Consider the following 13,721-nt stretch of genomic DNA (forward strand, 5'->3'; position numbering starts at 1 on the left):
AATATTTTCACTCAGTTTTTAAGTCAACTCAGTCTTAAGGAATGGGCCACATTTGAGGCCTGCATTGTAATCTGGGAGGTAGGCTCTGCGCATGTTTATTTTTGTGAAAGCTGCCCCGGGGAGTCAGTGCTTCAGACTTAGTGGACAGTGGTTGCACTTTAGTGGTGTGAGATTGGGACAGTTCATGTGGAAAGAGGTGTTCAGGTTATTTTCTACTTCCTTTAGTACGTGGGTAAAAGACCAGGTCTATTGATTTTGGCACTGCTGGAGTTTGTGAAAAAGCAGATGGAGGAGGGCCAGACGAGTACTTTAGCACAATTCACAAAATGAAACAAGGGGGAATATGCAAGTGTAACAGACTTATATTTCAAATAGGGATTTGTTTGAAAGCTGACAGCTTACATTGAATGTTTTCTAAACATATAAATGTGGTGTTTTAGGAGAGGATTCTCTTTAATGTTGACAAGTCTAATTCTTTGGAAATAAATGCCTCCCAGATATTATTTTGTATGGATATATAATATCTCTCATTCCATTTCCTGTGAGACTCTGATCTTGTAGATAAGAGATGGAGGGATTGAACCTCTGACATAGAAGACTTACCGTATTAATTTATGCCACCTCCTGTAATTTTGCGAGTACCTGATGTGAAATTTGCACCTAGTTGGTACTCAAAAATTTGTTCCCCAAGCATTTGAAACTTTTCTTCAGATTTTGTGTGGTTGAGTGTATCCGTGGCTTTTAGTTGATTGTGGTGACTTTGTTGGTAAGTCTGAGGTAGTTAGGGGTGAGAAGAGTCAAGAGAGTAGTATCGCTGCTGCAGAAACTGAGGGACAGGAGTCCAAAGACAGAAGGGTATGCACAGTAAGTTTTCTCTGTTTCCTCATCAATAAGTTATCTTTTCTAATTCATAAGATTGTGAAACTCAAATGAAATAATGAAGGTTTTGCCATGGTAGGAGCAAAGGAGAGGTATAAGCAGCCATTCACCTCACTTCTTTCTGTGATTTATATAGCACAGCCAACAATTAATTAAGTTCTTTGGATATGCAGGATGAAATGGTGCATATAGTAAATGTTTTCTCAATAGAGATCTAGCTAGGAAAGCTTTTGTGTAAGATTTAAAAATTTTGTTTATAGAATTTGTTTTAACCAGATGAGCAAAACTTTCTATAAGCCGGGCCTACAGACGTGAAAGTGGTCTTCATATGGCTGTTTTGATGTTATATGGTGGCATTTGCTCTTGTAACATTTTACTTGTAGAGCTTTAGGTCTAAATGTGAGCTAAATTGTGGTCCTTGTATATGGCTTTTACTTTTACTGTGCTTTCAATTGTCTGTCACTATGTCTGGTTTTAGTTAAACCTCAAATTTAGTTGCATATAGAATGTTCTGCAAAATAAAACTAATAGTAGGAGTACTGTGGAATTTTATTTATTTTATTTATTTATTTATTTATTTATTTAAGATAAGCTCTGTTCCCCAGGCTAGAGTGCAGTGGACTGATCATAGCTCACTGCAGCCCCAAACTCCTGAGCTCAAGGGATCTTCCTGCCTCAGCCTTCTGAGTAGCTGGGACTAGAGGTGTGTGCCACCACACCTGGCTGATGTTTGGGTTTTTTTTTTTTGAGCTGGAGTTTCACTCTTGTTGCCCAGGCTGGAGTGCAATGGCGCGATCTTGGCTCACTGCAACCTCTGCCACCTGGGTTCCAGTGGCTCTCCTGCCTCAGCCTCCCAAGTAGCTGGAGTTATAGGCGCATGCCACCACATCCAGATAGTTTTGTATTTTTAGTAGTGACGGGGTTTCTCCATGTTGGTCAGACTTGGTCTTGAACTCCTGACCTCAGAGGATCCACCCGCTGCGGCCTACCAAAGTGCTGGGATTACAGGTGTGACCCACTGTGCCCAGCCTTTTCTGTTTGTTTTTGTTTTTGTTCTTTTGTGAATTTTTTTTTTTTTAAAGATGGATCTTGCCGTGTTGCTTAGTTTGGTCTCAAACTCATGGCCTCAAACGATCCTCCTGCCTCAGCCTCCCAAATCTTTCAAATTACAACCATGAACCAGGAGATCGAGGTTATAGTGAGCTATGATAGAGCCATTGCAGACTAGCCTGGGTGACAGAGCCAGACCCTGTCTCTAAATAAAAAATAAAAATGCAAAGAACAATGAAGAGAAAAGCACTCACTCTGACATTTCAAAACAGTGACATTGATTGTAAAAATTTGGAGGATAGAATTTCCTTGAATCTAGTTTTGTTTTGTTTTGATTTTTTTTTTTTTTTTTTGAGACAGAGCCTCACTCTGTCGCCCAGGCTGAAGTGCAGTGGCGTGATCTTGGCTCACTGCAACCTCTGCCTCCTGGGTTCAAGGGATTCTCCTGCCTCAGCCTCCCGAGTAGCTGGGACTACAGGCACGTGTTACCACACCCAGCTGATTTTTGTATTTTTAGTAGGGACGGGGTTTCATCATGTTGGCCAGCTGGTCTCGAACTCCTGACCTTGTGCTCCGCCTGCCTCGGCCTCCCACAGTGTTAGGATTACAGGTGTGAGCCGCCGTACCTGGCCTGTTTTGATTTTTTATTTTCTGTTTATTCTTTGCCAGTACATCAAAGGACATTCTTGAAGGAGTATATACTGAAGGGTGGGCAACAAGAGAAGGATTTGTAGGAGGGGTTATGAATTGCAAAATTTAATGTTTTGTGTGAATAGAGAGCAGCGTTAGCTCTAGAGCTCCTTCTTGCTTCCTGGTTTGGGGTAAGAAATGGTAAAAATAATACTGATAATATTGTTAAGAGCTGACACATAATTCTTTTTTTTTTTTTTTTTTTTTTTTTGAGACAGTCTTGCTCTGTTGCCAGGCTGGAGTGCAGTGGCACGATCTTGGCTCATTGCAGCCTCCGCCTCCGGGGTTCAAGCGATTCTCCTGCCTCAGCCTCCCGAGTAGCTGGGACTACAGGCACGTGCCACCACACCCAGCTAATTTTTGTACTTTTAGTAGAGACGGGGTTTCACCATGTTGGCCAGGATGGTCTCGATCTCTTGATCCCGTGATCCCTCTGCCTTGGCCTCCCAGAGTGCTGGGATTACAGGCGTGAGCCACTGCACCCGGCCACATAATTTTCACTATATGCAAGATACTTTTCTCAGTAATTTATAATTTTTAGCTCTTAATTCCCACAGAAGTCCTTTGAGACACTATTATTATCCCCAGTTTATATGTGAGGAAACTGAGGTTCTGAGAAGTTAAATAACTTGCCTGAAATCCACATAACTAGCAAATGATGGAGCCAGGATTTGACCTTAGTCATTCTTGCTTTGGAGTCTGTCGTCTTAATACATTATATGGCGTCTCTAATTTGTGAGTGAGTGAATAAGTGTTTTGAGATTTTAAGTATTGATACCACTTGTACTCCACTTTTGCTGGAGGATGGATTCTAGGCAGGAGTCTGTGATGCATTAAGGATGTTAATGAATTTAGCAAATACTCACTGAGCACCTGCTTTGTGTCAGGGATATGAAAGTGCTTGACAGACAAGGTTCCTGCCTTCAAAGAGCATATGTTCCAGGGGGGAATCTGACAGTAAACAAGTAAACAAACAGACATGGTAATTTTAGATTATCAGTGCTATGGAGAAAGTTAACTGTTACAGTACATTGCAGAGATGGGTTCTGTAGGCAGTGTGTCACACAATGTTTAATGTCATATAGCTTTCATGATGTTGGATATTATCTCCCCATTTTTTTTCTTTTTTCTTTTTCTTTTCCTTTTCCTTTTTTTTTTTTTTGGACAGGCTCTGGCTCTGTCAACCAGGCTGGAGTGCGGTGGTGCAATCTCAGCTTACTACAAACTCTGCCTCTCTGGCTCAAGGTATCCACTTCAGACTCCCTAGTAGCTGGGACTGCAGGCACACACCACCACACCTGGTTAATTTTTTTCCATATTTTGTAGAGACAGGGTCTCACTTTGTTGCCCAGGCTGGTCCTGAATTCCTGAGCTCAAGCAATCTGCCTGCCTTGGCTTCCCAAAGTGCTGGAATTACAGGTGTGAGCCACTGTGCTTGGCTCCCAATTTTTTTTCTAATTAACCCCACATCTGCTGAATTAAAGGAGAGTGTTAAATATAAAAATGAATTTATTATGCAAATCTGCAGTTATCGTGTGTGTTCTTTTGGACTTGTAATAAGGGAGTATGTTCTACTATTGAAGAAATAGAACCAGAGAGAAATACTGCTGTAAAAATTTAAAAAAAAAATTCAAAATAGGGTAGCTTCCAGCGACCATACATGCCAAGAGTTAGCATGCCAGCCTGTTGGGCCTGACAAAGTAGGACCCTGGCTGCTATCCATAGTGCACTATTGGCAGGTCTGTTTTTGTTGAAACTTTGGGCCACCATGTGCCAGCCTATGTATATTGTCTTCTGTCTTTTTTTTTTTTTTTGTAGAGTCTAGGGCAGGATCCTGAGGTCATATACATTACTCGAAAGGAGTTCTAGTGTGATCATAGTTTATAATAATAGCAGTTTTCATATTGGGTGCCCTCTCCATGCCAGACTAATTTCATTGTAACAGCTTTGTTTATGAAGAAAGAGGAGAAAGCCTAAAGAAGTTAAACAACTTCTCCAAAGTCACACAGCTCAGGAGTGTGAAAGCTAAGATTAAACTCAGATCGGTCTTATTCCATAGTTTATGTGATCTTACCTTTTAACTAGATTGGTTTTCATGCTTCACTTCACACTGAAGAATATGTAAGAGCTTTCAGAAGTGAACTTCAAAGAGCCCTCTTAACTTGATCCAGTAGAAGGGCAATGTATTTTCCAGTTCCAAATTTCTGGAGTAATTAGTTTTCAAAGAGCAGCTAGTAGACGGGTGAGTACCTTGTGAGTATGTATATGGAAAGTTAATGTGTTCTTGACGTGTCTTTTTATTCTGTAAAGGACAGCCATTTTCTATTTAAGTCATTAAATAGAATTAGTTTAGGAAAGTTACAGATTAACTTGCAAATTAATTTTTTAGATTTCTGTGATTTCATTGGATTTGGTGCCCATATTAATGCATTGTAATGTAGCCTTTAATTTGATACTTCTCACTGTTTTATAAGATCAGCCAGGTTCTTTAATGTTAGAGAAGGAAACTGAACTGTAGATTCTTGACTGGCTAGCTGTTTAATTTCTACTGTTTTACATTAAATCGCTCTGATGCTGTAGTTCAGTTTTTAACTTAACCCTGAAAACTTCCATTATTAATTTTGAATTCATTTTGTTTAAAAGGATGCTTTTAAATCTCTTTGTATGACACTGCCCAGTTTGGTAGCTACTAGTAACATGCGTTAAGCACTTGAAATATGGCTATTCTAAATTGAGATGTGTTGTAAATGTAAAATGCCCACTGGATTCCAGAGATTTAAGAAGAAAAAAGAAAGTAAATATCTCAAATTTTTTCTGTTGATTACATGTTGAAATAATATTTTGGATATATTGGGTTAAATAAAATTAATTTCGCCTTTTCACTGTTTCTAATGAAGTTACTAGAAAATTTTTATTTATGTGGCTTGCATCATATTTTCTACTGAATAATGCTAATATTTATAATCAGTAATGTCAAATTCCGTGCTGTAAAATTTAGACAAAACTGGTATGTCTGTATGTGCTGTTTTTTATCTTCTAGAAACTAAAGCTCACCTAATTATTGTCATAATGAAAATGTTTGTTTAAGTACTTGGACCTATATTACTTGGGATTAAGCTTGGGATAAGCCACATGTGGAAACTCCCCCTGGGTACAGCTGTTGTTAGGGGAGGTGTGAGTTAGAGCATTCATTAGGATGATAGGTGAAAGAAAGAGAACAGTGACGATTAATGTGATGCTAGTAATGCAGGTCAAAATATGACTTTAGTGAATCAGACATTTCTTCTTAGGGGGAAGCATAAGTCACATTGTGTCTTTAAGATATTTTTTAAAAATATTTCCAATATTTAAGACATTTAAGATATTTTCTGTAGTTTTATTAAGAATAAATCATTTGAAACAAAATTGAAAAAAATTGGTGTTTCTTGGTTTGCAATCTTTTTTGTTTTGCTGGACTTTATTTTTTGGCCTTAATGAAATTTCATATTAGGGAACTGGATAATATTTACTATTTGATTAAGTTTTAAGATACTTTCTTAAATAAAAATTATATTTTTTTTTAGAAGTAAAATCTACTAATAAGCCCTACAGTAAGTCTCCTTTATAGTAAATATGAGTAACTATTATTTATCTGACTCCTCTTGTATACTCTGGAGGAGTTGAAGGATTAATCTTTGTAAAATGATTCATAAATGGGTTTATAGTTGTTAATTTTTAAAAACATAATATCAAGGTCATATGCTAAGTATAGTAAAAAGTAAAAATATTTGTTCTGTTATTAGTATTTGATTCATTACTTGAGGTCCCTATTTGCTCTGCTAGGCACTTCTTAGATGTTTTTGTATTAGTTGGCTGTCTGGCAGCCAGGGAAGGAGGATGTACTAAAGCAACATAGCTTTCTCACTTTGAGATTTACCTCCCAGCTTTGTTTATTGGCAACACAGCCAAGGAGAAGGTGAACCAGTGACATTCTTAAAGTTGACCTATTTAAGGAGTTACTCACTAGGGTTCTACTTTCTTACACATAAGACTCTTAATATATTTTAATATAAATTTTGCAGATCCTTCTGCTGAGGAATTGAGAAAACTAATGATGTTGCATGGAGGTCAATACCATGTATATTATTCCAGATCTAAAACAACACATATTATTGCCACAAATCTTCCCAATGCCAAAATTAAAGAATTAAAGGGGGAAAAAGTGATTCGACCAGAATGGATTGTGGAAAGGTAAGTTTAATTTATTAAATTTAATTAATAAGTTTTTAAAATTAGAATACTTTTTATTTATTTTTTTGAGACAGGGTCTTGCTTTGTCGCCCAGGCTAGAGTGCAGTGGCATGATCATGGCTCACTGCAGCCTCAACCTCCCAGGCTCAAGCAGCCCTCCCACCTCAGCTTCCTGAGTAGCTGGGACTACAGGCATGCACCACCACACCTGGCTGATTTTTTGTAGAGATGGGTTTCACCATGTTGCCCAGACTGGTCTCAAACTCAAGCAGTCCTCCAGCCTTGGCCTCCCGAAGTGCCGGGACTACAACCACTGCGCATGGCCTTTTTATTTCTTTTATAAAATTGTAACTAATATATTGCCTCCTAATTGACAGGGTGAAAAATAATGTCTTAAACAACACTACCCTTTAAGCTCATGTTGATAATACTATAGCCTAGGATTTGGCATCCTAATAAAAGTAGCATGTTAATATTTCTGTCAGGAATTAGGGGTGATGACTCAGGGAAGTGTCAGGAAGCAGTTATGGGAGCAGGTAGATCAAGCATGTTACTCAACAAATATATGTGCACCTCTTAAAGACTAGGCAGTGTTCTGTGTTCTTGGGAAATAATGAACAAAGCAAAGATCCCTTCACTACCTCATGGAGTTTATATTCTCTTGGGAGAGAAAGAATGAGTAATGTATGAGTAAATTATACCATGTTGTCTGTCACATAGGTTTTTAGCATGATAATACATCAAGATAATGTGGACCTAGAATGCTAGGAGTAGGGGAAAAGGAGCGAATACAGTTGCAGTATTATTTACTGTTTTTTAATGATTATATTGTGGTTTCTCTGCTGTTGGTTTGGAAATGATAAGTTGTAAATCAGTGGTGGCCATTCATATTGACTTCTTAAGTTTAAATATGTTATCTGAAACCTTGGAGATGAGCCAAAACTTAAGTGGTTTATATCTTTAAATGACATGAGGTATACAATACATATGAACAATTGCTGATTTATAAAAGATAGAAGTAAAATATTAAAATAGTAATTTTATGTATGGATAGATTATAATCAGTATATGAGAGATTGCTTATCTTTTTAAGTCAGTTGCTGAATTTTTTTTCTAGTTCTTGCTTTTGCTAATTATAACACCCTCCATTAACTGTTCCACAAATTAAGTATTAACTCAGTTCCTTTGTATAGTGTATTTAGCTGCATAAATTCACAGAGAAGCAACATGGTGGAAAAGGCTGCGCCTGGGCTCTGGAGACATACTTGGCTTCACATTCAAACTCGGCAGTTCAGTATCCATATAACCTGGTATAATTTTAGAAACTTTACGGGCGTGGTGGCTCATGCCTGTAATCCCAGCACTTTGGGAGGCTGAGGCGGGTGGAGACCAGCTTGGCCAACATGGTGAAACCCCATCTGTACTAAAAATACAATTAGCTGGGAGTCGTGGCTTGCGCCTGTAATCCCAGTTACTTGGGAGGCTGAGGCAGGAGAATCGCTTGAACCCAGGAGATGGGAGGCTCCAGTGAGCTGAGATGGCACCACTGCACCAGCCTGGGCGACAAAGACTCCATCTCAGGAAAAAGAAAAAAAAAAACTTTATGCAGTCACTCAGAACCTTGTTTCCTCATTTGTGAAAGAAGGCTAATATCTGCCTGCTGTGGTTATGTGAGAAATAAAAATCATTTGTCTATACAACCTGGCACAGTGCCTGGCATGTTGTAGAGGTATACTATATAAGAAGCTACTGTTACTATTTTATTTTTATTCTGTAACATTAGCAATTATTAGAAAATTCCAAAAATTCAAAAGTACATTACTATCTCTAGAAAGTCAAATATATTGGCTGGGCGCGATGGCTCACGCCTGTAAACCCAGCACTTTGGGAGGCCAAGGCAGGCAGATCACGAGGTCAAGAGATCGAGACCATCCTGGCCAACTTGGTGAAACCCTGTCTCTACTAAAAATACAAAATTAGCTGGGCGCAGTGGCGCGCGCCTGTAGTCCCAGCTACCCGGGAGGCTGAGGCAGAAGAATTGCTTGAACCTGGGAGGCAGAGGTTGCAGTGAGTCAAAGGTTACAATGAGCTGAGATCGCACCACTGCACTCCAGCCTGGCGACAAAGCGAGACTCTGTCTCAAAAAAAAAAAAAAAAAAAAAAAAAGGAAGACAAATAAATACATTTTACATATTAAGGATTTTTTAAACCTGGAGGGATAAAGTCAAAGGCTCGTCCCTATAACATCCCACTGATTCCTTCCTTTGCACTGTGGTCTCATGACCTAGCCACTGTCTATCAATGATACAGTATTGATTAAAATGGCTTTTAGGTATGTGTCTCTTCAAACGGTTTTCTTTTTTTTTTTTTTTTTTTTTTTTGAGTCAGAGTCTTCTCTGTCCCAGGCTGGAGTGCAGTGGCAATCTCGCTCACTGCAAGCTCCGCCCCGGTTCACGCCATTCCTGCTCAGCCTCTCGAGTAGCTGGACTACAGCCCGCACTAGCCGGCTAATTTTGTTTTTTAGAGACGGTCTCACTGTGGTCTCGATCTCTACCTCGTGATCCCCCGCCCCCTCCCAAGTGCTGGATTACAAGCGGAGCCACGGCTTGTTCTTAGTATATGAAGTTGGATCACTCAGAGTTGAGCTGTGTTGTCACTAGAGCTAGAGTTTTTATCTGGGGGCAATAGTTAGGTTTTAGAGGGAATGGGGGATTTCTGTGGACAGGAGGAGAGTTGAGGGGAAAGGGCTCTTGCTGGGGGGATTTGATTTACTTAGAAAATGGTGTTTTCCGGCCAGGTGCAATAGCTCACGCCTGTAATCCCACCACTTTGGGAGGCCGAGGTAGGTGGATCACGAGGTCAGGAGTTCAAGACCAGCCTGGCCAATACGGTGAAAGCCTGTCTCTACTAAAAATACAAAAATTAGCCAGGCATGGTGGTGGGTGCCTGTAATCCCAGCTCCTCAGGAGGCTGAGGCAGGAGAATTGCTTGAACCTGGGAGGTGGAGGTTGCAGTGAGCTGAGATCATGCCACTCCAGCCTGGGTGGTAGAGCGAGACTCTGTTTTAAAAAAAAAGAAAAAGAAAAGAAAATGCTGTTTTCCATTACAGTTGATTGTTTTGCACGTGTTCTTTTTGCCAAATGCAGCTAGGGAGATAATAAGATAGAAAAAGCAACTTAGTTAAAATTCACTTTAATGGATTTTATCTTAGTCCGGACTGAGGTTTAATCATTTGTCTTTAAATAATTAAGAGTGACTGGACAGCATGATTATATATCCTATGGGCCTCATTTTGTATTTAAGGAGACAGGGCCAGTGGGGTTCACTGACTTGCCCAAGAACAGAGTAGGTTTTAGAGTCCAGGTGTTCTGAATCCTGTTTGTGTCCTCTTTTACCATTTAATTAAGCTTGTTATAGATGGCCCATGTGGAAATGGATCAGTGTTGGCATATGTCTTAAGTGCCAGGAGTCCATTATGTCATTTTAACATGGAATCCTTTTGGTTAAATCATGGCACTGTTTTTATTCACACTCTCATCTCTGGTTGATCTCTTCTTAGCTGTGTTTTAATGAGATTTTATTATACTTAAAAATCTTAACATGTATTAGCTATTTAATAAATGATACATACTCTTCTGAATAATTAGTTTTTGTTTTTATTCGAGCAGTTTGAAAAGGAACTGTCACTTGTAAGTATGTGGGGTGTTGGTTTAATTTCAGTTCCCTGATGTCTGCATGTCAGTAGATCTGAGTTAATGTAGGCAGGATTATAGGGCCCTGAATTTGAAGAGGCAAGGGAATCCTTTCATGAGGAGCCTGTGTACATTAAAGTATGAAATTATCTTACTAAAACCTTTGTTTTGTAAATCTTACACTTGTACATAGTGTATTAAAAGTAATGGTTTTATAAATTTTTGTCACAGTCTTTGTCTTGAGACAATTTTACATTGAAATTTGAAATGTGGAATAGATGAGAAGCTGCTGTGACATACCCCACTGGCCCATCAAGCCTGAGGAGTGTCATGGAGCATAATTTAAAAATATTGTCTTGTTTTTGTTGCTCTTGATTTTATGTTGATCCTTGTAGATTGGGAACCTTGTAGCGTGGGTTTTTTATATTTGTATATCCTGTGATTAGATGGTCACATAGATCTGTTGGGAGTTGAGACAGAATGATAACTTACTGTTCTGGTTCATGCCAACTCAATGGGATCTACTAGTAGGACTTTCAGTTTATCTTTTCTTTCTAAACTCCCAAACCATTTACGTTTGTCATGTGCTTACATATGAGTCAAAACTTTGATTTCTAATTACATTCAGTGTAAATATTAGAGTGCTTATTCAACTCATTTAAATAAAAGTTGATTGCAATTTTATCTCTCATGAGTTTTTTGCCATTCCTTGTGTTTTTTTTTTGTTCTGCCTAAACACAGAGGCTGTAGGACAAAGCAAGAGTAAGACTTCCCAAAATAGATGAATATTTCACTTGCTATGACTATGTTTTGATTCGTTGTATAGAATATAAACTCTTTCATATATATATCAGAATATAGTTTCAATGTACATGAAAAAACTCAGTATATAAGGAAACTGTAGTATTATCTTTTGGATAAAGATGGATTTTTTTATTATCTTCTCCTTTTGGTTTTGAAAGAATAGTACAAAATGTCAGTACAGTTCCTTTCTGCTTAGAACAAGAGGGGAAATTAGTAAATGTGAGAAATTAATCCCAGAGAGATTTTTAAAAAGGTCTTATACAAATATGCTTTCAGATAATGTTTCTGTCTATATATCTATAGATAGATAAATGGGTAAGCAGGGGTAATTAGGTGTATACAACTGATAGATGGTGGTTTAGGCTTCAAATTATAACTGACATTACTTCACTAACATTACTGTAGTGCATTGGGCTTTAATTCTTTTTACTGAGTATCTCTGAGGATATCTGATTTGAGACTTGCAGTATTTAAATTGGCTGTCTAATTTTGTAGCAGTCTCCATGGACTGACTTATGTAAGCCTGAGAATTCTGTGGGTGGCCACATGGCTCTTGTTAGGAGTTGGATAAGGCCTGACACCCTTGTATATGATCAGTGCTGACCATAGAGAGTACCTGTAGAGTCTGCATCACTCCAGCATGCTGTCAGTAGGGCAGGAAAAGCGAGAATGATCATAGGGCATTTTGTTCCTTGCACTTTGGTTTTACCTGAGATGTGCAGCTGGCACAGTGGGTGTAGTTTCACTCTCTACTTGTCTCTTAGTTACAGCTATCTATGATAAAGGATGGAAAGCTAAGGTTAGGATTTTATTTCAGGTATTAAGTAGCTGTACTTCTTTTGGCGGCGGTGGGGGAAGCAAGTGAGTTTGATATACATGATACTACAGAACAAAGATTTATAGTTAGGCAGTTGAGACCAACTATTGAAGAAAAGGGCTGGGCACAGTGGCTCACACTTGTAATCCCAGCACTTTGGGAGGCAGAGGCAGGTGGATCACAAGGTCAGGAGATCGAGACCATCCTGGCTAACATGGTGAAAATACAAAAATACTAAAAAAATACAAAAAATTAGCTGGGCGTGGTGGCAGGCGCCTGTAGTCCCAGCTACTCAGGAGGCTGAGGCAGGAGAATGGCATGGAGCCGAGATCGTGCCACTGCACTCCAGCCTGGGCGACAGAGTGAGACTCCGTCTCAAAAAAAAAGGAAGAAAAGTTGGTTTGAGAAAGAATAAAGTAAAAAATAGTCAAATTTTAGGGTTTCAATTCTAATATTTGAATGTAACCTGAAATTTTGAATGTATTTGAATGTATTTTGAATGTAACCTAAATTTTGGTAAAACATTTAGCCTGGTAATAAATCCATTTGGTTACATGTCTTGCGACTAGTATAGTATGTTCTTTACCATCATAATTTAATAGTTATAGCATTTGATATAGTTTAAGGTGCTTTAGGTAAAATTGTTAAATATATATTGAAATAATTATATAAAGGACATACTCTGTCATATATGGTTCCATTTTTAGAATCTGTTAGTACGTTTTCCTGTATTCCAAGTTGTTGACTCAGTTATTTTTAATTAGTATTCTGTAAGCCAATTCAGTCATTTCTTAAATGATTATTATTTTTTAAAAAGTTTTATGAGGCACCATTTAAGAAAATGAAAATATCAAGTCTTGGATTTATGAGACAATAAGAAACGTATTTTTATCATGTTATTTATCAGTCTTTTTCTAAATAACTAAGGGATGATTCCTTGATATATATTTTAGGTTTAAAATCCAGAGGTGGTTTTGAAATATTTCCTAATATTAAAGGAGCTTGTTTTGAAATTTGGATGATAGCATAAGTATATTGATTTTTTTAATTTGAAGTGAAATGATAATTTTAAAGGTAGAGTAGCCATATATAACTCAGTTTATTAGCAAGGAAATGTCAGTTTAAGATACTGCAATCAAATTAGTTTTAGTTCTGAAGTACAAAAGGAAGCAGACATTTGGGAACTTCAGTTACAGTGCTAGTACCACCTGACGTTACAACACTGGTGTTCCCCTGGATTTGAGTGGTGATGTGTGATATGCTGTGAGGATGTACGTGGTAGTTTTGGCCCTTGTAGAGTTCATATATTCAAATGGCCTTAGCTCTTAACCATTCTTGTATACATAAAAATAGTATAAATTATTACTCTTGAAGTTGAGATTCTTTATTTTGTCCTATATTTTTATTTTACAGTTTCTGACATGAATTTGGAAATTGAGCATCCTTATTCAGTTTATTTATCCTGGAAAACCTTAATAGATGAGATTTTGATGAAGTCTTGATGATTCTCTGTTAACTGTTGACAGGGTGGTAAATACTAAAGTCATGAGGATTAAAAT

General features: G+C 38.1%; 1 protein-coding gene across 7 annotated transcripts in view; it reads left to right on the plus strand.

Moving 5' to 3' along the window:
• REV1 (REV1 DNA directed polymerase) overlaps positions 1–13,721 on the plus strand; it is a 90,029-nt gene that overhangs the window by 35,984 nt on the left and 40,324 nt on the right. For all 7 annotated transcript variants that reach the window (XR_004033386.1, XM_030828064.1, XM_030828063.1 and 4 more), the window contains exon 4: positions 6,681–6,849. Coding sequence is in view for 3 of the 7 variants with exons in the window: in XM_030828064.1 (XP_030683924.1) it covers positions 6,681–6,849 (169 nt within the window). In the remaining 4 variants the exon portion in view is untranslated. The remainder of the gene's footprint in view (positions 1–6,680; positions 6,850–13,721) is intronic.

The sequence above is a fragment of the Nomascus leucogenys genome, chromosome 14 (genome assembly GCF_006542625.1).
Source record: "Nomascus leucogenys isolate Asia chromosome 14, Asia_NLE_v1, whole genome shotgun sequence".
Taxonomy (NCBI): domain Eukaryota; kingdom Metazoa; phylum Chordata; class Mammalia; order Primates; family Hylobatidae; genus Nomascus; species Nomascus leucogenys.